Genomic DNA, 24,998 nt, shown 5'->3' with positions numbered 1-24,998 from the left:
CTATTTTTCTGGACTTGTATGCACAGATGAATATATTTTCTAAGAACCAGCCAGTTATCACTCTAATTAGTGAGTCAAGACTTGAATATGCCACAAGAATCGTTTAGTGACAGATTTAAAGTCTATAAAGAAAATGTTTTGCAAAGGTCAGCCGGTTCTTTTGGCTTGTATCTGCATGACAGAGTATTTAGAGAATAATCTGTATCATAAGTCGCTACCCGTGTGGTTCAGTGGCTGAGTTACGGCGCGCTGTGCACCGTTAGGAGAGCCATACATCAAACCCTGCACGATGCCAAACCCAGTAAACAAGCCATTAGACATAATGAAGTATTAATTATGGTTGGTCTAATTCTGGAAATAAGAAATGCCGACATAATGACATCAGATATTAATGGGATGGAAACGCTTTTCTTGACAATTTAATCTATCAGCGAAAAACCCCCACAAGAGCAACTCCATAAACAGAAATAGTTTTAAGCCATTTGTGTTAAAAGCAGGTCAGCAACAAACTTTCAGTTTGAGGAAGCTGATCTAGGGTTTTGCAAATTTGGGCCTAGCATATGGTAACTGTGGCAACTTGAGAGTGAAAATAACAGCTTATCCAAGTTCTAATTATTTGTGCTGCGTTCTGAGCGAAGAGCAGAAAGGAGATGTTTACCTCATGAAGCTGCACACTGTCCACTTGTTTGAAGCTAACTTTTATTATTACGGTTTCATCATAATTCATCCAGTTTCCACTCTTTGGTTTTCCCCCAAAGTTCTGCTCTCCATTGAAGCTATAAGACATTTTTATTGACCAAAATATTTAAAACCAGGCTGCATGTTTTTATGGCTGTGCCATTCTGGCATATAAAAATATTCCATATGACTTGCGCACAATATTATACTCCTTTAACCTGATATGCGGTGTCAAACATAAGGTATTCCTGCTGTGCAGTCAGAGAGGAAAGAAAAACCTTGGCTTAAGTTGGAGCAATGTTTGATTGCACAGCATGCATTTGTACTCCAGCAGGCCGCTACTTGTCTAAAGGATTTATACAACCATTTCTCCACTGTAGCTCTTTTTTTTTTAAGTCTATATTTAAAATCCTTATCTTGACTGAGTGTAATTAAGTACAGTGACATGGTCCAGATCATATTTCTTCCTTTTGTTTATATTTTAGAGGCATGTCTCTCATCTGTCATTGTCATAGCTATTTAGGTCTTTGGAAGGATACTGTAAGTGACGACTTTCTATCTCGTATTACAATGCAAATCTTTTCTTTCTTTTTTTTTTTTTTTTTTACTTCTTGGTTTTACATGCTTTGAATTTAATCAAGATGTAGAAATTCAGGAATGTGCCCAGAGGGTTTTAAATTTAATGATACCCTTTCTTCCTGTAGCCCTGGTGCAGCACATTAACTCCTTAAAGCAACAGTTCTAATATATAATAATATTAATAATAATAATAATAATAATAATCCAGTGCAATGATAAACTTAATTGTGAAAAAGTTTACAAAATAAACATAAATATGAAGCAGGCTGAAGCATAAAGAAACCTTTGGATGATGTAGCTGCGAGCTGGGTGGCCCTTTGTGTGCAGTAAATTTAATCTTTCTCTGTGATCCAGATAGATACCAGCCAAAGGCTTCCACAGGTACATCAATTAAACAACACCGACTGCAATAAAAATGGGGTTTGGGGGGCAGATTAAAACAGCCTAGGAATGCTCCGAGAGGTCCATGCCTGCTCCCTGGACTTATTCTTATCTGACTGAAAGGGTGGGGAGGCCCATGTTTTTATTCGGGCTCACTTTTCAAGCCGGTTAAGCCCGAAGTCTGGTTTTCCTTCGTAGCTGCTGCAGAGTGACTTGAGTTCAAGATGTCATCCAGACAATCCCTGGAGTTTAGGGAACTTTGCGGTGAGTGTTGGTGGTGGGAGGGGGGATTCGAGCAGTCAATCTCTCTTTGTGTTACTGGACAGCGCTGAGGCATGTTCTTTGTTTGCACTACAGTCATGTGTTTTTGGGTGTGAAGGAAATGTGGCTGATGTAAGGAAAGCTACGTAATGACACCCCTGTGGTTCACTGATCCTACCTAAGGTCCTCCATGTGTTGGCTATAAACAGAGTCCCACCTCTATGTGCCCCAACCATGCTCACACAACACATCCCTCTACCACCTTAAACACATAAATAATGTGCACATGAGGAACATCAGGACAATGGATCATGTTCTGACAATGTTTTGATTCCAGATCTGCGTGTGGAAACGGAGGTGGGTACGTCTGTTAAAGTCTCTATGTCTTTTGTGCGGTGAATGTAGACCTCCCATAAAAACAGGCTTTCCAGACACGGGCAGCCACCTCAGCCCTACCTCCACACAAACCTCCCACAATGCATTAAAAAGGCCAATAAACAGGACTGCTAGCAGGAAGAAGGTTGAGGGGGGGGGGGGCATTCAGCGAGTAGGGAGGATGATGATATAGGATGGAAAAAGACTAATTGGATTTTATCACACGGAGTTGTTTTTAATGTTGCATTCCATCTTGACTGTTATATATAACATTATTTTTTGTTCGAAGGAGAAAGTCAGAGAGGGAGATATTTGAGATCTTCATGAATAGGAGAGTTGGAGCCTGCACAGCTGATAAGAGAAGGCCTCAAACAAAGCACCAAACAGAGGAACAATGGCCAGTAGGAGGACTTATGGAGAGGAAGGGGGCCCAGAGAGGGGCAACTGAAAGGCCCACAGTGTAGCTGAACAGAGAGGGAGGGACGGACGGAGGCTCACAGCACCGTGCTTACACCATCGCTCTGAAAACAACACAGGAGAATGTGTTTGGCCATCATCTTTCATCACGTCGCCAATCAGCGGATTTGTTTTGTCATGTAGACATATTCCAACACAAAAACCTAGAAACAGCTTCTTTTTCTTTTCAGGTTCTGAAATGATGAGTCAAAAACAGCCTGAGCTCGTCCTGATATGAAACTCCACCAACCCAGTACGACAGAATTTATCCGCTTTTAGAAAGCATGTGCGATGACGGTGTCGGTGTCGTGTTTTGCTGGGAGTGGCGGTCTGTTATGTGCAGGTCCGGATCCATCAGCCCTGAATTTGGACGTCAGCCACGCAGGTTAGCGTTTCGTCTTAGGCAGCTCTCCATGTCTTTGCTTGTACCGAGGGGGACACTGTGTTCCCGTTCAAATGCTTTCCTCCAAAATAACATGTCATAGAATTCATGAATGAATATGTCATAACAAGTCATCTACACCCATTTTTAAAAGCATCCGCCCAGCCTTCTGTTGTGTCTCCTCTGAGAAGCCGATAATGTATAATGTATTGAGCGTTACCTGTGTAATTGTTCGTTTTTAGTCATTTTCATCATCGCTTAAAATGAAGGCCTAAATGTGTACATGACAGAACAGAAAGATAGACGCGATAGAAGAAAGTAAAACCGCACTTAGTAAAGGAATGACATTTAATGGAACATTTCTTTTTGACAGCTATATAAACAACTCATAAGACCAACGTTGGCTCTGTAGCAACAGAAAAACTCCCAAGTGGTTTCTTTAAGCTAAACTGATTCTACCGCAGGCAGCTCATCATTTAAGAACACTTTTCCTTTTCTTTTCTTTTCTTTTTTTTTTTTTTTTTATTTGCTTAACTATGTAGGAATTTCTCATTTTTGATTAATGGTCAGTCTTGAGACCAGTCTCAGCCATTTATGGAGGAACAGATTCAGCTGCTCTGACTGTATTCTTCAGACGCTGCAGCCCTGCAGTTATGAGCCACTGCTTTCACTTTGCATGTGACCCATTAAAACAAACAAAGAAGTGAAAGAGTTCCTCCAAGCCATCTGATTTCGCTCCAAGTTTTATCAGAAGTGTATCTGTAAGAAACACAACACCACGCTGGAGGCGTAACCAATAATTTTTCCATGGCCAAGATGTTGATTTAGACATCTAACAACACCAGCAAGCCAGTTTTCTTTCGTTTATCATCATCATGTGAGTCAGAACAACATTGTGTACTGGTGATTAATCTTACTGGAACCATTAACACGGAAATCCACCTTGTCTCTGATCAACAAACCGTTGCTGTTATCATTGGTATCATTTCAGAACTTTATGTCTTCCCCTTCATAAATTTGAGATGCCATATTTCTCCTTTTGAGGTGAAACTTCCCGTTTGAAAAAGACTAAGTTAAGAAAAACACAACGTTTTTAAGTACGCCTTTGTTCCCATCATTTCCTGTTCTATTTCATAAACTAGTACATGAGGCCCAACCAGTGAGACATCACACACATCAAGCAAATCTTTTAATTTGCGTAATCTTTTATCTCCCCCCAGCGCTGAGAGATCTCATGTGGCTAGTCGACCATATAATTTGCATCAGAGCGAGATCAATGGTAGGGTTTCATATTCTCTGAGCTCTGCACTAATACATAGGGTAATACCGGAGAGAGAGAGAGAGAGATGCATGGCTCTCTTTGAAGCTGGTTATGTAAAAAATAAAAAAAGGCGAGAGAGAGCTTTGAGTTAGTTTAAAGGTAGTTCAAGGAAACCTCCTCCTCGCACGATCACTGTGCGATCAGGTGCATTGGGTTGTCTGGGCTTCTCATATGGCCTTTAAAGAAGGCAGAGAGGATGATGCTAAATGTAAAGATCAGAGACGGTAATCTGGGAGAGATTATTGCGGATCTGATGCTAGTCCGACAACATAACAGGATAAAAGCTGTTTACTTAGCAGTCTAGAAGAAATTCAAGCATCTGTCGTCATTCCTCGACTCACCAACAGCAGCTTCTAGAGGCGCAGAGCAAGGCCAGTGTTGAGTCTAGTTTTCTCTCACACCTTGTCCTCCCAAAGTTTTAGCACACTAACCGGCCTCTTCGCCACATTATTTTCTAAAGCATATTAAAACCTCTTGTCTTGTAAATGCAACAATGGCCAATTGCTCTTGTCAAGCAGTGGTCACCACAACCCACTCACAGTAAGAAACTGTGTTCGGCTGCAGGGACAACTTACAAATAGCCGTTTCACAGCTGCAGAAGTACTGAACTGACACCGCTGGAAGGGAATAGTATAATACAGCAGTCCGGCTGTGTTTCCATCTGACAGGTTTGTGCTGTCGGCGATAGTTGAAGGGAAAGAGGTGACATAAATATGTAATTTCAGCCTGTGCTTGTATGCATCTGCCAACAGAGAAGTCTCTTTAATGTATTTCATATTAGAAAGCATATTTCAGCCATGTAGAGAATATGACATGAGCTGCCGCTGTGAACACTTTGAAGCTAACATTTACCTCATATGACTGTAAAACATGTGGTACTATTCTGTGGCTTTATTTTCTACAAATGCCTGCTTGATGTCAGATCCCCCCGCTGGCTGCCATTTGGTGTACCACAAGTTTGTTGAAAGATAAATCTCTCGCCTGATCTGGTGGTGAAGCTACAACACAAGCCATAACCACAACAAGAAGGTAAGGAGCATTTTCCATCACAATACATGTGGTCCTCATAAACAGTGCAAGAATAACTTTTTAGAAATCCACACTCGATGGGGAGGAGCCTGTTACGCTTTAACCAAAACTGACATCAGCAGGTGTCAGAAAGATTTCTCTCACAGTAGCTGCAAAAGCTGAATCGATTTTACTTTTGCGTATTCTGTATTCTGTGAAGTTGAAAGGATGAAAAATGAAACGCTTATATTTACATCTGTACATTTCATACAGGTATCAAAGTGAACGAAGCCTGCCAAGAAACAGCCTGGCACATAATCCCGAATAAAACCGCGTGTTTCTTTCTACACTTTCATTCAGTTTTCATTCGGATTAAAGAAGCTAGATGTGATCTGTGAATCAGCGAGTTTCAGAAGTGCTGCAGATGGATTCGTTACCTTTGAACAGAGCCAGGCTTGTTTTTTGTTTTACCCCACTTTTTCCAGCTTTTGAGCTGAAAACGGACGTGAGAGCGGCGACAACCTTCTCATTTAACTCTTCACAAATTTACCTGTAAACAGCCAAAGCTTTCAAGGTAAGTTTCCTCCCTTTATGCTTACAGCTCTTTTTGTGTCTGTGTGTGTGTGTGTGTGTGTGTGTGAATGTTATACATAACCGTAAAGAAAGGCCCCTCTCAGAGCAGTTCAGGCAGGAGACGAGCCTTATCGGTTGCAGCGTTATCTGATGAAAGGGCCCCATCTCCTCCAGGCTTCATAAAGGCAAGAGGACGCTTACGGGAGGTGAAGGGGGTAAAATGAGAGGTGGGGGTGTTCTGCTCCATTAAGAGCTGCAGCAGGAGGCACATGTATCCTCCGTGAAGCTGCCACCAGCCACCACTTGCCTTTAAAACCCGCCTTCTTTGATCAGAAAGTAAAAGGCAGAGGGCTTTAAATGTTTCGCCGCACACGCAGACGCACACAGGTCAGTGCCCCGGAGAGTCCACGATCATCGATAATGTTACAAGAAGTGACACGGGCGAAAAAAAACTGCAGAGTCTGAATCAAGCTGGAAGTAAAGACAGTTTTTTTGCCAAGAGGTTTCAGTCTGAGGTGAAGCAGGAATGTTTTAATTCCTGTGAAAAGATAATAGATGAAGAGCAGATAGTGTATCTTGAGCGAGAGCTTTTCAACTTCTGTGTTTTCTCATCTCTGCATCAGGAGAACTCCAAAGGACCTTTTGACGTCAGGCTTCCCCAGACACTCACTCTTAGTGTAACTAAATCACCCCAAAGGTCATGTGCACCTATCAACCTGAAGATATATGCCCTGTTTATTGCCCCATAAAGATCATTAGCATTTCCTCCCCTGCTGTCTTCTATTCCCTTGTACAAACATCCACACAGATCCGGTTTTTCACACTCAAAGGGTCCACACTGATTCACAGCGAGACAAGCTCCGTGCGCAGATCGAGTTAGAAACAGCAAAGTCCCAGGCCTTTTGTTTTCGATTCAAAGAGTTCCTGACAGTTGTTAGCGTCTTTTCACTTTTAGTCTAACTCCCAGTACAGTTCATGTCTGTCTCCGATTCAGTTATTCTAAAAATGACTTCAGAGGCAACAGGCCTAAACTCCCCTTAGTCATGACACAAGAACAATATGAAAAAAACACTGCAGTTTTGAAACAGTTTTCAGCCACAGGGGATTCTTTTATTTATTTATTTATTTATTTTTCCAAAGACTCAGATGTATATTAAGAAGTGGCACCATTTCTAACAGGTTTTCCATAAGTGCTGATGAAGCCCTCACAGAGCAGTGCAGTTAAATAATATATGAGATATAACATAAAATGGAGCTGTGATACATCATTATGGTAGCTGGTGCTGGACTTTCTGCATTTTCAAATTAAAACGATTTTTTTCCCGACATTTTCTCCACAGCTGCAAAATCCTATCATTATCGTAAAACAGGCCTACTGTAGTTTCCTTTTGCAGATACAGGTATGACTTTCTCCCCAGAGAGCCTCAAGAAAGCGCAGCTGGAGTTCTTTTATCTGACAAAGTGAATGAAGTGTACTTTTTACCGGCGTTGGTTGACCTCTCAAGCGAGCAAACCTGCGCAGAACACGGCTCAGAATGTGATTAAAGATGATGGGGTCCATTAAAGAGTAATGAGCGCGCTCTGTGTACGCGCCTCGTCCTCCCGTTAACAGGGTGACGAGATGGCTGCAATACAGTGCGCGCGTGTGGACGAGGAGCCGAGATGAAAACCACTCAGCTGACTGAAGGTTCGTTGTTGCGCTGGCTGTCAGCCAGGAGCTCTTCTTTATGGTTTCACCTTTTCAGCCTAAACAAGTCTATGTAGCAGATAGAACAACGTACAGGCTATACAAGAGGCAGCTTATTGTGGAATGTATAGCACTTGTGCATAAAAAGAAATACTGTACATGCACACACACACAGGCAGTTGTTGTAGAGGATGGTGAACCACAGGGTGTAGGCAGACAGCCAGTGAGTCAAAATGAGGCCCAAAGTAACCACTCTGAAATGAATGCTTTAGAGCACAGCCAAACCACGACATCAAACACACAGACACACACAGAGAGTGAGAGGAAAGAGACACTGAAGCCAAACATTTGTTAGCGATGTGTGTGCACACTTAAGCCATCGAGAGAGAGAGAAAAAAAAAAAAAGGTTGGGGGGGGGACTGCAATTTCTCCTGACCGCTCTGTTGTCCAGTTTATTGTGAAAGTGTTTTCAGAGAAAGGGTGAGGAAAACAATGTGGCCCGTGCCACCAGCAAAAAATCTGGGTCAACTCTGTTTCTTCTGAATGTCGAGCTGTTAACTCAGTGTGAGTCTCCTGGTAACAATATTATTAATCATCACTGATAACAAAAATATCCTTTTCGTTCCTTTTTAAGGCCATTTGTTAAACTTTAACTGCTGGAAATCAGCGCTGGGTTTAACATATATTTCTCCTGGTCAGTATTTGCTGGTTACACTCAGACATCTCCCTCCTGGAGACATTTATTATGCTACGTTTTCCCCACACTGTCTGTGGGGATTGTTTTCTGTAAATAGTAACTGTCACCAGTTAATGGAGGCTGCTGTGGAGAAAGGACATATGACCACGGTCATTGAAAGGACATAAACAAAACTTGGCAGCATCACCTGCATAGAAGCAATTGTGTGTGTCAGCAGATCCAGAAACAGTATCTCAGGCCCAAACAAGGATTTCGTGTTCTGTATTAGAGGATTATTATCACAGCCACAAATTACACCGAGCCATTGCTCAACAAACATACCTTTTATTATAGCGTATAGCGGCTGCATCTGTTTCATGATAACCGCTTGAAATGTTTGTGAAGCTGTGCAAATCCCAAACAATTGAACTGAAATAAAAGTCTGCACATTCGGTTGATGCCTGTCTAAGCACTTCTCTCCCACAGTCCTTCGGGGAGACTCATGTTTCTTTGAAAGCTTTCATGCCGTTCCAGAAATTTCCGAGTTCCTGCTGTCTGCAGTCCGAGAGCTCCCTGAACTGTGAGGTCAGTGGGAGGGAAAGGTGGTTCAGGGTTGGAGCCAAAGCAAGAGACAGGCCAGAGGCCAGGGCATTATGAAACGCACAAACACACAGCTGTGTGTGGACAGCCTCCCACTGTTCTTGCCGATCCACCACAACAGCCCACTAATCCCCCTTAGATCTGCTCATCAGGGCCAGACAGTGCCCATCCAGTGGCGCTGCCGCATCTGGTTGAACCAAACAGCGGAATAATCTTGGCTTACGGCCACTGCAGAATTGAGCGGGGGGCCCATGAGGTGGGAGTAATGGGGGCCCTCACCACATCCCCTGCTGCCTGACCACTCTTCTCTGTCTCACTAAGAAAAACAATGAAAAAAGAGAAATGGCTTTTCTTTTTTCTTTTCTTTTTTTTCACATGTAAAAAAAAAAAAAAAAAAAATCAACAGGGCTGTTATATAATAAAAGTGTTGAAACTCCTCAATAAATTCTTAACTAGATTAGGTGAAAGAGGATTTGCATGGTCTCTGGTCTCCAGATTCAGCAGCTCTAAGGAATGCAAACCTCGAATGTGGCTTTACCCGCATGTATGAGACAGTATGATAGAGTTTATATGCATGAACTCACTGTCTGCGTGTGTTAGGTTACAGATTGTTTTCTGAAGATCACACAGAATATCTGTCCCAGCTCTTTTGTTTTGTCGGTATAAACATCCTGCAAATGACACACATAAGTTCCACCTACAGTTCTGAAAATGAGCCTCTCACGCTGTCGCCAAAAAGAACCATCAGAGATGTTTACTATCCAGAAGCTAACCCAAAATACAGTGATGAGGTGAACAACAGCTCGAGTGCATCTTGATGAGCCACCAAATTACAGCAATCATCAAATTGCCAGTGAGGGACGTGATTTGGAGGCTAAATCGCTCACATTGCTAATGGAGGTCGCCCCAATGTTCCAGACTGTTTACACTAAAAGCTTCATGGGGGCTGACCTGATTTGGAATCCTGCACTGTGACAAAAGGCAACAAATAAATTTCCCTCGAGAGACAAAGAAAATCCAAGAAGCGTGCCATAAAACTACTGTTTAAGCATAGGGCTGAGGTGGATGTTATTGAAAGGGATACATTACAAGGTTGACCTGAGGTCAGTGCTCATTCCTTCACCAGGGACGAGCTAATAGCAGAGCAGTCGGTGGAAACCTGACTGCGTTTTTTCCCTCCATGCCCTTGAGCACCATTTCTGTCAGTCTGCATGCCCTTTTTAAACTCGCCCACTACCAAAATATTAGCTGTCCTCCTCGCTTACTCCGGGAATGTTCCCAAGCTATGCAGGCCTCTCTGCAGCTACGTACTGCTGGGTATCATTACATCTGCGTGCTGGTGTGTACGGGGGGGTCAGGGTCACTCTTGATATACACAATAACGGCACCTGGGGTACATTCTGTTTCTTGGAGAAAATATATTGTGTCACTAAGTAGTGGCTAGTGAAAGCATGAAAGTTTGCTCATGTAGCCATTTTGCCCAACTCCTCCTGTCCATGAGCCGAAGTTTTTTTTTTTGGATGTGCATGCTTGGAAGTTCTATCCTGCTAAAAGTTTCTCCTCTCCACTGTTGCCAAATGCCTTGAGGCAATGTGTTATAATTTGGCATATTGCAAATAAAATGCAACAGGGCATGAAGCTTGCTGCCAGACAAATAGAATTGGGAAACAGTGAAAAATAAATATTTGACATGATGTTCGAGGCCTGGTCAAAACTGAGAGGACGCAGCCTTTGTTGGCAAGTAGCAGTGGAACCGTGACGCGTGTCCTGAGGAGTTTGTTTTGTAATCAGATGTTGCTTCTGATTTATATCAAATTCTACACTACACTACACTTTTGCAACACTTACATGATCTTAGCTTTAGCTGTCTGTGTCTGTGTGTGTGCACTCGTTAAAGCACTTAATAGGCTCTGAATGAAGTCTAGTATCAGTATGAATTCCCATAATGATCCTTTCTTCTACTCTTTCGGCACTAGCTGGACTATAAATGATTCCAGTTGAGCAAATGTGTGCCAAATCAGACCGCTCATTTAAGCATAAACAAAGAGAAGTGCTGTGGGCCAGAACAAACAGACAAACAACCAAAAAAATCACTTCTGTTCATATTATTCGGCTTGCAAAGCCCGAAGGTTAATGAACTACTGGGGGTAAACGCTAGGGGGAAAGACAGATGGGAGGGGAATATCAAAATTCATCATCAGAAATCGCTCCAAAGCATCATTTGTCCCAGCTGGGAAACACACACAGATACCAGCTTAGGCTTACATAGTGTTACATTAATCCAGTCACAACTGCTCTCCTCGCCCTCCTCCAGATAAACACAATCATTAATTTATAAATATACTCCCCTCCTCAGTCTGACTTATAAATATTTCAGTAACTTCTACTTGTTTTTGTTTTTTTTTTTTTTTAAGGGGGGTCATATTTATATGAGAACAATGAATCACACACACACAGCCAGTCGGACACACACATCTCTCCACATGGGAATCCTCTAACCGGGGAGATGACTGACAGGATGACTGAGCCCAGTGTGGTGCCGAGTCGATGGCAAAACAAAAACAAGCTGCAGGCTTCGTGCTGATGGTTATATTATGAACTTGTTTTGGATTTTCATGGGAGCACGCTGCATTGAAGCTCCGCTCTCAACTGTTCGCATCGGCCCAGCATGCGTCTGTGCAGGTGTTTGTTTTTTGTTGTGTAGGTGTGTGCTGTCCCAACACTGTTGGTGGCTCTTCCCACCATTAAGCCACATGTGCGCTTCAGATTAGGACAGTCTGATTTCCCGTTGTCCACATTATATTAATAAAGCATGACAGATTCAGTCATTTTGTCCAATTCATTTTGATTGATACTGTAAGAACCCGCCCACCTCCTCCTCCCCACCATCTGAAAACGCCTACATTTCCCAGCCACTGGACACTGGTGCCCGGTCTGCAACACACTATAATCTCCGCCGCAGACTTAATGAGCTTAATGTGCACTCCCAGGCCTCCGAGTTTAAAGGCGTGTGCTGCAGTGTTTGCCTCTGTATGCTCGCATCTGAATTCTCCACAAGAAAACAAGCAAGCACCGAGCCGCGTCCGCTGCTCTGATTGGTTGTCACTTTCTGACATCAGCTCTCGGTACAATAGCTACTGTCACGGCGAGATAAAATACTTCACAATGCCGGTGTGCCCACAGATGAATTGGTTTAATCATTATCATTAGACTCACATTTAGCCTCTGTGACCATCTGCTACCAAAGTGACTGAGCAAACGGCTGACATGCATCCAGGCCAAGCACAGACTTTCATTTGTAAACAAGCCATATGTCGTCATACACCCTAAAGACTTTAGGGGAAAGTAAATGCAGGCCAGGGCTTTACCGTGGTGCTGAGGCTTCCAAGAATAGGAACAGATTTTAGAGCTTGATTGGGGATAAACTGTGATTTAGTCCACAGACCCGCGCTTCACTTTCTCCTCGGCTGCAGTAAACGATCAGCTCACAGGCAGTGAACGTTTGAATTAGCAAGAGCTAAAATCATTTAAATACAAAAAGAAGGCAGGCGCACGAGCTCTGCCTGAATCCATGTCTGGATTTATGGAAATTATCTTCTCATTTCATTCATATCATGTCATCGAGAGGAGGCTGCGGCACCTGACAAGCTTGTACATGTCAACAAGATGAAGGAAAAATGCTCAGCTATGCACAAGGATAAGCAGCATTAATGGGACTAATGTTGTGGAAGTCTAAAGATTGTATGTGAGGGATTATTGCATTAACACCCCGCCTACACACATGTGACTCAGACTGAGACAGTAAGCGATGACGCAATGAATAATGTGTTTATGTGAAAACCAAGAAATGCACCATTGAATATAATGTCAAGACTGTAGCAAGACAGTTTTTAGGTTTGGTTCATGTTACAGGGATGTAATGCTGGAAATGATTTCTTAGAAATGTATTCCAAACAAAAGATCACTTTTTATTTCACCACCATGTCGCATGAGCAATTCTGAACGGTGATGGATTGAAAACGACTTATCTGATAGGTAAACATTGTCAACAAAGAAATTGCAGGAGCAGATTTAATCCCTGTCTCGGGGGTGATGCTTCCTGACAGAGCAGAGACCTGAGTGCTCTGTTCCTCCGCTGCGACTCAATTAGCTGATGAGGAGAGATAAAAAACAGAGATCAAGGAGGGCTGGCCTGGAACAAGGAAAATCTTCATTTTATGGGGACTCATAGAGACTCTTTATTTGCTCTGCGGTGATTTTCCATCTGGTCATCGAACTGCTATTTCAATCTCGTGTCTTGTGCACTCTGGTTTATATTTTACCTTCAAGCTGCAACGCTGTAGTCAACTGAAAGTAAATGCTAAACTGCTGAGGAGGACTACCTACGGTGGACTCTCTAAACCTCTTATTGTGTGCTGACCAGACATAGATGTGAAGCTCTCAAGCCTGTCATTCTGGTACAGATTATTCAAGGTTTCCTCAGATTATTAGTCACTAAACGTGCTATTTAAATCACCGTGTGTCATCATGTGCCGCCCATGCACTTTAAATTGTATCCTCACCATCGCCAACGCACTCAAATATCTCCTCCTGACACTGCTTTGGAAATAACTCTTCGACCATTGCTTGTGTAGCACTTGACATTTAGGGTTCACTCCATTTTGCATAAGTGATGGCCATAGTGCATGCGTGTGTGCGTGTGTGTGTGTGTGTGTGTGTGTGTCTGTGCGTGTGTTTGTGGTGCCTTAGATTGAACAATCGCTGTATCCAAGGCTCAGTTTCACCAACAGTTTCTTCCAGGGTCACTTATCCAACTGGACAAACTTCACCATTCTGCGTTCACAGATATCTCTGGCTGAGAAAATATCCAAACAGCAGATTCAACTAAACTAACAACAGTGAAATATTTTGCCCTTGAATTTTTTCACTCCAGTATTTTTACTTTGCTTCTTTCGAAGTGGCATAAGTGACTTATGTTCTTTACTCCTACGCGCTCGCCATAAAGCCCCAGCGCGCTCCCTGAGCCATTTTGTTTTGAAACACTGCATTCCAACAATCTTTCAGGACTGTTTTTCATTTTTATTGCTGGCCTAGAACTGATCCATTACTTGCATGGAGAGCTGAAGTGGTACGGAGACCATTCTTGAGAGTTTAATGAAATATCTGCCTTCAGGTTCCTTTAGCTCAGTGGAACCTTCAGGCTTTCACTTCAGGGCCCGCACCTCAGGTGCTGAGCAGGAAATTAATGGGTGGATCTGTACGCAGCGAGGCACTGATTAAGACCTGATGTTACCATGCTGCATGTGCGCTGATCACTGCCTGTGCATGGGTAAAGCTTAGCCATGATCACGTAAGGCTTTATAGCTTGCCAGTGACAAGTGCAATAAAACTGGACATGACATTTACTTGCCATCGCTGCTTGACTCATCGGCACAGATTAAGCTGTGTACTATAACATGACAACACTGAACTGTAAGGGTTGTATATTGGTTTGAGACCCCTAAAATTATTCTTATATATTTGGGTTGTTAAAATGAAATACGGTCGCAGGCTTTGCACAATGCAACATAAAGAAAAACAGGGAAAGCAAGAAAGCAGAAAATGAATATAGGAGTGTTTGGTCATAAACCACTGGGGTGCAGCGATAAAAAACCACTTGAGTTATAGAACTAACTTGGCTCATTATCTCATATCCAAGTGGTGAAATTAGAGTCATTCAGTTCAAGCAAGAGGCTTTAAAACATCTGCTGTACCACGCATTTCTCAATATCAGGATTATGACACGTGTCATAAATTTGGAAGAATTTGCATCATTATCCTTAATCTTCTTAGCAAACTTCAGCTGCTTTTGTTAAAGACTCCATCCAACAGAACAACACAAAGGCATGTTATCATTGTAGTGTACAGTGTTCATTTCAGCCCTTAAAGGGGGGGATCTCTTGGGTCTCTCTGGATACTTTTGTGGGGAGTTTGTTGTAGACCTGCTCTGTGTGTGGGGTGCCTCAATGTGACTTTGTTGTGATATGGCGCTGCGTGGGTAGCTCTGATTTGATTGGATTTTCATTTAATATGTTTGGGTGACCTGAAAGGCGCCATATAAATAAAATGTATTATTATTATTGTTATCATTATTCAAGGAAAACCGGGGTTCAGATCGTTTTCCATGTCTTCTTAAATGTTTCCCACGTGATTCCTTTGTGGCTTCAGATAGTTCGGCAGGCGTTCAGAATAAATGGTGTTGAAATCCATGATTTGCTTTGCTTGGGGTGTGTGTTGTTTCAGGTACTGCTGAAATAATGAAACACAACCCAGGGGGTCGAGGGGAAGGGGGAGGGGGCAGTAATAGATCCATGAAGGTATATTAAGTGTCAACATGCTGCACTCTGAGATGTGAATTATGGTTTTTATTCAATTATCATTCCAACAGTTGTGTTAAAACTTGAAATATAGCATCCATGTTACTGAAAGAAGCCAACAGGAGTGTGAATGTACATGAATTTCATTGGCCACTGCAGCCGGCGGGAGGCTAAACCTGGTCTATATGGCTAATAGCTCAGTTAAGACATGGGTCTTGTGCATTTGTGCACAGGCCATCACAGAGTATCATTCAAAAACATGGATAGCTCAGCACATGTTCGCATGGAAATTCGTAGTTACAGGAATGAGTCATAAAATCGAAATCCTAAAATCAACGGGGTTTCAAATGATTTTTTGGGGAGATGCCCAGAATATGGTCCGTGTTGGAGTAAATACCGAAGAAAATACCTAAGCTGTGACTCTCAAAGTTCTCAACGAGCGTCATCCCGCTCAAACTATCTCAAACGTTGTGCTTACTACAACAATTCTGACGTGCTGCTGCTGCTGGGAATGAAAACATGTCAATGTCAGGGGAAAATCCAACTTCCAAAGAGGGTGTGTGGGAGGATGTGTGTCCACATTTCCAGAAAGTGGGTGGTGCATAAAAAAAAAACAGGATGGATAGATAGATAAACAAACTTCTATGTTCCAGCAGCAGGTAATCAGACATGAAGACACAAATACAAAAAAAAAAAAAAAAAAAAAAAAAGCATGCAGAATCAAATGAAATCACATCAAACTTATTTATAAAGCATCAAATCATAACAGAGTTACAACAAACTCTTTAAAAAAAAATCAATCAATAATTATAAGATAATTAAAATAAACAAGTGATGGACTTTTTTTCTTCTGCTGCTGTGTGTGTGTGTGTGTCACTGTGTGTGTGTGTGTGTGGAGGTGGGGTGCATCAGGACCCCCCCCCCCCCCCCCCCCCACACCTCCTCGGGCCCCACCCCCCTGCCCTCCGTCCAATCAGAGCGGAGCAGCGGCCGCCCGGGGCCCGCAGACCGGAGAGGTGGGGGAGGGTCACGTGTGTACACAGAGCCGGGCCCAGCAGCACTTCAGCGGTAGTAAAGTCTGCGGACGGACGGCCCCCTCCCAGCAGACAGACGGAGCCCCGTCCAGAGAGGAGTTCAGCAAACACGGCTCACTCACTCCCTTTACACAGACTCACACACACCGCGTCCGCAGCCGAAGCGCGCAAGTTGTTTTATTCCACTTTTTTTTTTTTTTTAAAGGATGTTTGTTTACCAAACGACGCCGGGCAGAAATGCCAGCGGAGGAAATGCTCCATCCAAAGCCGAAGCCTCTGGAGGTCTGACACCGAGACACAGCTCCCTGTTTCTGGTGAGTCCGCCTCTTCTGACGGGAAATGTAGTTTTTTCCGCCCGTTTAGTTCTTTATTTCATTTATTTTGTTATTTATTAGTCTACCTCCAGCTTACGGTAGTTTTTTTTTTTTTTTTCTGAGTGTATTTACCGAGTGGGGTGCAGATCATAGCAGAAATAATGGTGAATAATGGTGAATGATGGTGAAGAATGATGCAGAATGGTGAAAATGGTGAATAATGGTGAATAATTGTGAAAATTTATAAATAATGGTGAAAGATGGTGAATAATGGTGTAAGATGGTGAAAAATGATGAATAATGGTGAAAGATGGTGAAAAATGATGAATAATGATGAATAATGGTGCAGAATGATGCAGAATGGTGAATAATGGTGAATGATGGTGAAGCTGTGACTGATAGACACGCTTTGATCTGCGCAGTCAAGTGTGATGGAGAGCCGGAGTCCGCTGGAACCACAAGCTGAGCTCCACATGAGCTGATCTGCTCTTTTTACATTTCGGGAAACGACACCTGAAGGTGTTTCTCACGGGATCAGTTTCCTCCAGGGCTCTTAAAAAGAAACAATACACACAACAAACGTTATATCAGTTCAGACTTAGGCCCTTTCAGGTTTAATTAAAGTGTGAATTAAAGATTAAGGAATTCATAATGCTCCTTTCTGTGGATGGACTTTAATAAGTCAGCAGTAACTGCTGAAATTTATGGACAGTCTTGTTAAATAATGAATGAACCATAAGCTCATAAAGCGCAGTCTTATTCTACAAGTGAACGTGATCATATTTTACCCAGTTTGTTTAGTTTTTTTCTTCTTCTTCCTCTTTGCTTTGATAAATGAAGCTGTGAAAGCCAGCAGGTAATAAAAGGTTAGCCTACTTCCATTTCTATGCTAGAATCCACATATCTCATAGATAACCAGCGGGCCATATCACGCAGGGACCGGAAAGCTGAGTGTGCTCAGATGAGTCTTATCACTGAATTAAAAGCTTCCCCAGTCAGGCTTTTGCACTTGCTGCGGTCAACTTGGTCCATGTGACTGTAGGGGACAAGGGTGTGTGTGCTTACTGACAGTAAGCCTGCTTTGTGCTGACCGTTGAACTCCGGCTGTGTTGATGCCCGTGACAGAAAAGAAGCCTCCCTGCCTTGTGTTTGACCTTGTTACACTCGAACTTGATAGATAGAAATACAACCCCCCCCCCCCCCCACCACCACCACCACCACCAACATTATGCAGCAATGTGGGGATTAAAATGTCAACATTTTGGGCTCTCTCTTTTTGTTATTGGCCAGTCGAGATTGTTCCGTTTGTACTGATGCATTGAAATCTGCGGTTTGCAAGGAATCCAAGTCCCAATCAAGCACAAGCTCAGAAACAAACTTCTGGAGTTTGTCTCATTACCGTAGGGACAATTTGTGGAAAACATTCCGAATTATATAAAACTTCCCCTACAGAAATATAGTCAGCAGCAAGGTCTTTTAATAACCTCCAGGAGCTTAGTCATTTCCATTTGAAATATCCGATGCTGCATTAGCATACACCTGAAGCCGGACCTCTCATTAATGCTGTCAGGTGATGGGCTGCTTTCCAACAACAATAGGCAGATGAGTGAGGACCAGGAAAGCAGGACACATTTAGCCTCCTCTCTAAATGAATCATTTGCATATTAATAGCCTCTCCAGCTCGAAGGAGTTTGATACATTTGCGGGATGTAAGTTTGAATCCGTCCATCCAACGTCACTTTGCCGTGCTTTATCTCTGACGGTGCGAAACACTCACAACATGTGTAAATGAGAGTTATAGCGATCATTTTTCTCTCTCTCTCTCTCTGCCGCTCCGCTGCATTCTGCTTGCAGACACAAGCAGCAAATCATGTGGCATCACTCAGTGCTTTCTGAGAAGGGCCTGTAAATTCCAGTAAGGATATATGAGGGGTGTGGGCCCTGTATGTCACACTACTCCCATCGGCCCGTGAGATCTGGCTTCAAAACAGTAAGACGTCAAGACCGTGGGCGTCGCTCTTAGAAGATCACAGTTGGTGGGGTTGAATGAAGAGTCCCTCCCCGACCCCTCTCCCTTCCTTTCCCTTCCCTTTCCTTTCCTCCCTCCCTTCCTCCCTTTGGGAATATTTAACTTAACAGCTTTTGACGTGAGGTGGTGCAAAAAGTTCAAACGAGGCTTAACCTCGCCTTCGACTGCAGTCCAAGTCATGGACAAGACGAACGCAAGAGAATCCTGTATGGCAGTCATTGTCTTTCTCCTCACCATAAATTAAGCAATCCAATTGTTTTCGTTCATGGTAAATTGTAATAGAAGTGCCAAACTATGATTTGAGAACAGCGGCCACAACCATCCAACTATTGCTGACCTACAAGTGTCTGTTGTCTTACAGCATCTGACATGGGTGGAAATACTCCCCATTCCTTCGAATGAAAACAGAGCATAGCTCATGCTGCACTCGTGTGCAGTCAGATCAGACGTTTTTCTTTTACCTCCCCCGTTTTTTCCCTCAGCTGAGTGGAAAAGTAGAGATTTCATTATCACGGGCTGCTGGCAAAATATGCAGAGCTTAAGTGCGACGACTTTTTCAAGTCGACGGTGCCTGGAGTGAATTGGTGCAGACAGTGCAAAGCAGCAGCAGCAGCAGCAGCTCTTGATGAGGTGAATGTGAAGGCACCAGATGAAAAGTATTACGAAGTGTTGGCTGTAGCAGCACCTCGCAGGATCTACAGGCCAGTAAAATAATATCCTATTGAGATTGCAGGAGCTCTGCCGCTTCTTTGTCACTGTCAAGATCTCAAATCAGATACTAGGCTAATCTTGTCTGCGGAGGCAAAGAAACAGGAGCCATTTCTTCTCGTTCAGTGATAGCAGAGAAAATTTCCGCAGCGTTTGATCTAAAGTCATGCAAGTTGCATATCTATCTGCCTCTGCAGACCTCTTTGGATACAAAGCCTGCACTTTAAATGCAATTAAACACTTCAGCATCTCAGAATTATGAGATGCCCTGCAGCTGTCAGAAGCTGCAGAAAGAGCCAACGTGGTAATGAAAGGGTGGCAGAATTGTCTCTATACATCAGGTGCTAATGAATGGGAACAGCCAACCGTAAGGCAGTGAGCTCTCTTTAATAATCACCCACTTCCTATGAAGTTGTTTTCTCTCAAAGTGATGAGAGGTTTTTGAAGAAGAACAATACAACGCACTGAGAAAATAGCACATAATCTACGGGAGAGAATCGTGGATAATTATGTGCTTCTGTCTTGCTCTGTTTTAGTTGATGAGTCACTGAGTTACAAGAGCTCTGACCGGGGCTCCCGTTCTGGAAATGACAGTTCTTTGGGGCTTTTTTGTTTTTGATAAAGAGTAACTCTAAACTTTCTTCCTGATCCTGTTCCAGTCCAGCTCTGAGCTCCAGCCTCCACTTAGGTTTCATTGCAGCCAATTGGAGTAGTATAGAGGAGGGACTGAGTCTTTGTGTGTGTGTATTGTTGTTTTTTGTGGGTGTATGTGCGTCTGTGTCTCAGGCTTAAGGCCAAAGCAGCCCCACTGTAGTGAAGTTACATAAGCAAACGGAGGAATGCTTCTCCTTTACTGGCATCATGACTCATCTTCCTGAAAACAAAACTCCCTTCCTACTCTTTGTTCCAATGTTTTGTTCCACACAACTTTGCACGAGGTAGCTCATGAATGTTTTGATGTGAAATGTTTGACTTGATGGAAGCACGAAGAAACACAGAAAATGAAACCTGGTGAACTTGGGTGTCTTATCACGACAATCCTGTGGCGGCCTTATGATCTGCCTTTTCCTTACCAAAGCAATCGATTCTAAGAAAATGAATGAGTTGTTTTTTGTTTTTGTTTTTTTTTTTTTAATTACCTAAATTAATTATGCAACGGTAACTCTTGCAGCCCCGCCAGAATAAACGTGCAAAGGTCTCTGACGTGCATGAGGCCATTTTTGTTGACCTTGCCCTGAACTCCAACCCCACCACTCAGTCCTCACTGACCCCTCACCACAGTCTGCCTCACGTTTCACTCTTTAAATCCACCCATCATCACATGCCCCCCCCCCCCCCCCCCACCCCCCCCAAACCCCCCAACCCTTCCACCTCAGTCAACTTGGCAGTAACATGATCAGAAGGTGCAAATACTCCAACCAGAGCAAGGTTTCCTCTTTGGTGACCAACCATGGGAAAAGCACAAGGGAAGAGGCTGTACGCAGGCGGTGGCCGCGCTGCATGTGACTGTTTTCTCTGATTAACACACACAACAGGACATTGTTTGAATGTCAGACACATTCTCACCCCCTGGAAATGCTCTGCTTGGTTTAGTTGGTGGTTGGCGCCTGGGCAGAGTGTGCAAGAGACAGGACCTGACACAAAAAGGTGTGAAGGCTTTGATTATGGCACATCGCAGGAGGCCAAACAGTTCCTACGACGGTTTTGCCAACAGGAGTCATCGCGTCGTTGCACAAATGACCCTTGTTTGTGTTGTCCAGATTTCGCTTCAGTCCCATGACAGAACACCAACACCACGCTCGCTCTCTTGCTGTGATTTGTGCAGACAAAAACCTGTTCTGTTCATACATGTGCTCAGTTGGACGTGACCTGGCCTTCGTACCAGGGAGCTGACTGTATAAAGTACTCAAACGTCTGCTCTGCTCTGCCGGACTGGGGCATCTCTCGGTCTAGATAAGTTCAGGGCTGCAGTGTGAGCGTGAGAGCGCTGTGTGCCAGAGAGAAAGAGAGGCAGAGCAAGACAGAGAACTTGCAGAGGCGTCAAACAAATACAGTTTTGTGTTTTTCAACCAGAGCATGGGCCGTCGCTCCGGCCAGTGTGGTACTCATAGAGGAGGAATAGTGGGGTTTGAGTCTGAGCTCACAATTGAAACATATTGTGAGGCGCCAGTATTCAGCCAGTCAGAAGCAGTGAAGTGAAATTAACAGCGTTACCGAGGGCATAATAGCTCGTCAAGGCCTCGCTCGCTCCTCCAGCAAGCACAGAAACCAGAGAGGGCTGAAAACTGCAGACAGGCAAAGTCCACAACACATACAGATCTGTGCATAAAATATATACATAAATCTTCCCATGTGATTGTTCTTCAAAGTAAACTGAGCCTTTGAAATCCTTGGTCACTGCATACATCACCTGATTTGTCTCACATAAATGAAATCAGCAGTAGTCCTGGACAATTTGTTGTTACATTGCCAGTACTGATGACAGTGTTTTGTTTTTTTTTTTGGCAGCACTATCAAGTTCTAACTGATAACAGTAACTCCTCTCTCCTCATTTTTCTGCCTGCAGTCGGCCTGTTGAGAGCACTTGACTTGCATCAGAGCTCAGCGATGTGGATCTGCATGGTTTACAATGAGACGGACACCAGTGTGGACTTCCGGCTGTGCCAGGACTTTGGACTCATCCTGTCAGTCTTCTCCCTCATCTACCTCCTGGTGTGCTTCCCACTGGGGCTGTGCTACAACGTCCTGCTGGTCGTGGTTAATCTCTCCAACAAGGTGTCCATGACCATGCCGGACGTCTACTTCGTCAACATGGCCATCGCCGGCCTCGTGCTTAACTTGGTGGCCCCCGTGGAGCTGCTGAGCTCCACCTTCACCCGCTGGCACGCGTGGGACTACAACAACGAGGTCTACATCACACTGCTCATCCTCTTCAATATCTCATCTCTAGTCATCATGTATTCCACCACGCTGCTCAGCCTGGACTACTACATAGAGCGGGCGCTGCCTCGTACATACATGTCCAGCGTGTATAACACCAAGCACGTGTGTGGGTTCATCTGGGGCGGTGCGGTGCTCACCAGCTTCTCATCACTGCTCTTTTACGTATGCAACCATATTTCCACCAAGATGGTTGAATGCTCCAAAATGCAGAACAAGGAGGCGGCGGACGCCATCATGATGTTCATCGGCTACTTGGTTCCAGCTGTGGCCGTCCTTTACGCCTTCGTGCTCATTTTACGCATCAGGAAGGAGTCCACACCTCTGGACCAGGACTCCGCTCGCTTGGACCCTTCTATCCACCGGTTGCTGCTAGCCTCCGTCTGTGTGCAGTTTGTACTGTGGACCCCCTACTATATGACCCTGCTGGTGCACACTGTGGTCGGCGCACCGGGGTATGTCAGCAATGCACGTTACTTACCTACCTATTATTTCCTGAGGTGCGTATCCAAGCTGCTGGCTTTCTCCAGCAGTTTTGCGATGCCGCTCATGTACAGACAGATGAACAAAAACTTCTCCAACAAGCTTCAGCGGCTGCTCAGGAGGCTGCACTGCAGAGACCAGTCCTGCCCTCATGAACGCTCAACAGTGCAGCAAGTGGTGACGTGAGATCACCCCCACCCCACCCCCTCCAACACGGAGGATCACAGGCACCCTTCCCATTCCCCTACTTCCACCTCGCGGCCTAGCCACTACTTAACCCCCCCCCCCCCCATTCCTTTCCCCATAAGAGCCAGTATCTGACTGGGTTCCCTCACTGCTCTGGACTGTGTTAAGAGCGAAACAGCAAACTGTGGAATTTGCTGTCACTTTCAAGAACTTGATCTGATCAGTCTTGCTCTGCAGCGAGAGGACAAACCAAACAAAAACCACTAAGTGCTGTTATCTTATTTAATTTTGTTGTTTTGGGTTTTTTTTTTTTTTTTGTCACAAGGTTAAGATTTTCACCACTTGGGCTTCTAGTTTCAGGGCAGAAAATCAGCCAGTGACACTGAAGAAATGTACTGTTATCAAGGGTTTCCCAATCACTACATCTTTGTCTGTCGTTTTGTGTCCAGGAAATTGCGTTGGACACAAGTCTGGCTCATGCTCAACTAAATTTCACTGTAAATTCTTAGGCGTGATTTATTTTGAAATCATTTTGGTCCTTCCCGTCCTGCCTGACACACAAACAGAAGCATCACGCTATAAAATTTCCCCAAACAAGTTACATCAGTGACGCATGGTGACTTTTATTTCAGCAGCTAATGAATTAGCATTGTGTGTCAATACTGCAAACCCAACATTTTGCAACAGCATTGTTTGCTGCCCTAAAGCTAGAGGCCTTGATCACTTTTAATGAGACACTTCTATATTTTCTGAGCTGAACTTTTCTTCTACTTAAAATATGTCGAGAGTGATTCCTCATCATTAGAGTAAATATTGTCAAAATTTTAAAGGTGACTTGCAAAAGCAAGTCCAGAAGTTCAAAAGCTCTTTTCTTTATTGATATCAGTAGCTACCACCCTGTAGCTAGAAGTAGGTGCTGGTGCAAAGAGATGCTCTTATTTCTGAGGTTTTAGTCAACGTCACAATGATTTGAAAGGCATTAAGGTTGAATCTTGCATATGTTGTGCTCCACAGCAAATATCATAGAATGAGTCTCTATACACAGACACAACTACACAAAACGCTTCTGTAAAGCTTGTATTCAGGGTTCAGACATAACCGGTTTACCTCTTGTGATCTCTGCTAAAATCACATCACCTGTTCACCATAAGCAGTTCGTCATCCATCAACTCAGTACTAATCATCTCATTAATTTCAGTTAAGCTCCCGGCCCAAGTATGTGAATGTTTCTTTCTTTTTTCTTTTTTTTTCCTGCTGTGTTTTGCTTTTGCAGGAATGTCTGCATGCAGAGCCTCACGTAGGGTCAGGGAAGTGCACGCAGGATCACAGAGAGGACCCCCGACGAGGCAGCATGTTTTGTTTATTCCCTAAATTGCATGCACACTTGTGATCTGTTGGGGGGCAGGGAAATATGCTGCCTGGCTGGGCCACTCCGGAGGTAGAATCAAAAACAGCTTCACAGACATACGAAAGACTCACCTGCCAAAAGCTCCGGCACACAGTGTTGACTAGAGTTTGAACTGTAATGCTGCTCAGACGCATCAAGGTAATCTGCACACTACTGGCAAAGCTGCTTTGCTTTTTGTTGTCGGCCACATGAACAGAAAATTCTGATAGAGACGAACCCCAGTTACTGACTGAGCGGTGGAGCTGTTGTGGTTGTTGTTGCATGAGGATTGTGCATCACTGCGTTTGTGTCATTTTTTTATTTACCCTCTGAATGAAAGGGCCAGTTTATGAATCATCCTGTGAACAGATACACCAACGCGTCGGGGCATTCACTTGGAATTTAAATGGAAAATGAGCGCGCTGTTTTATCCCTCTCTTAAAAGTCAATTAATGCTCACACAAAGAAGTTTTTAAACTACAACTTCAAATAAACAAACGTGCTTTGCTTTGACTGTACATTTTAAACAATCAGTGATTTACCACTTAAAAGACAAATATGGGGTTTTTCATAAGACACTCATT

The 24,998-nt window shown here is 43.7% G+C and overlaps 1 protein-coding gene across 2 annotated transcripts in view; it reads left to right on the top strand.

Moving 5' to 3' along the window:
• The window catches only part of gpr146 (G protein-coupled receptor 146), a 29,452-nt gene extending 6,130 nt beyond the window's left edge, over positions 1-23,322 (top strand). Inside the window, exons 2-3 of one of the 2 annotated variants that reach the window (XM_029507834.1) lie at positions 16,573-16,681; positions 21,985-23,322. In XM_029507834.1, the coding sequence (XP_029363694.1) occupies positions 22,026-23,027 (1,002 nt within the window). In that variant the 5' untranslated portion in view covers positions 16,573-16,681; positions 21,985-22,025 and the 3' untranslated portion in view covers positions 23,028-23,322. Of the gene's footprint in view, positions 1-16,393; positions 16,682-21,984 lie in introns of those variants that run through there. The other variant, XM_029507832.1, reaches the window with a different exon arrangement.
• The last annotated feature ends 1,676 nt before the right edge of the window (positions 23,323-24,998 follow it).

Source organism: Echeneis naucrates, chromosome 8 (genome assembly GCF_900963305.1).
Source record: "Echeneis naucrates chromosome 8, fEcheNa1.1, whole genome shotgun sequence".
NCBI classification, from domain to species: Eukaryota; Metazoa; Chordata; class Actinopteri; order Carangiformes; family Echeneidae; genus Echeneis; species Echeneis naucrates.
Note: the sequence above shows the minus strand (reverse complement) of the source record. Positions and strands in the feature narration are given on the sequence as shown.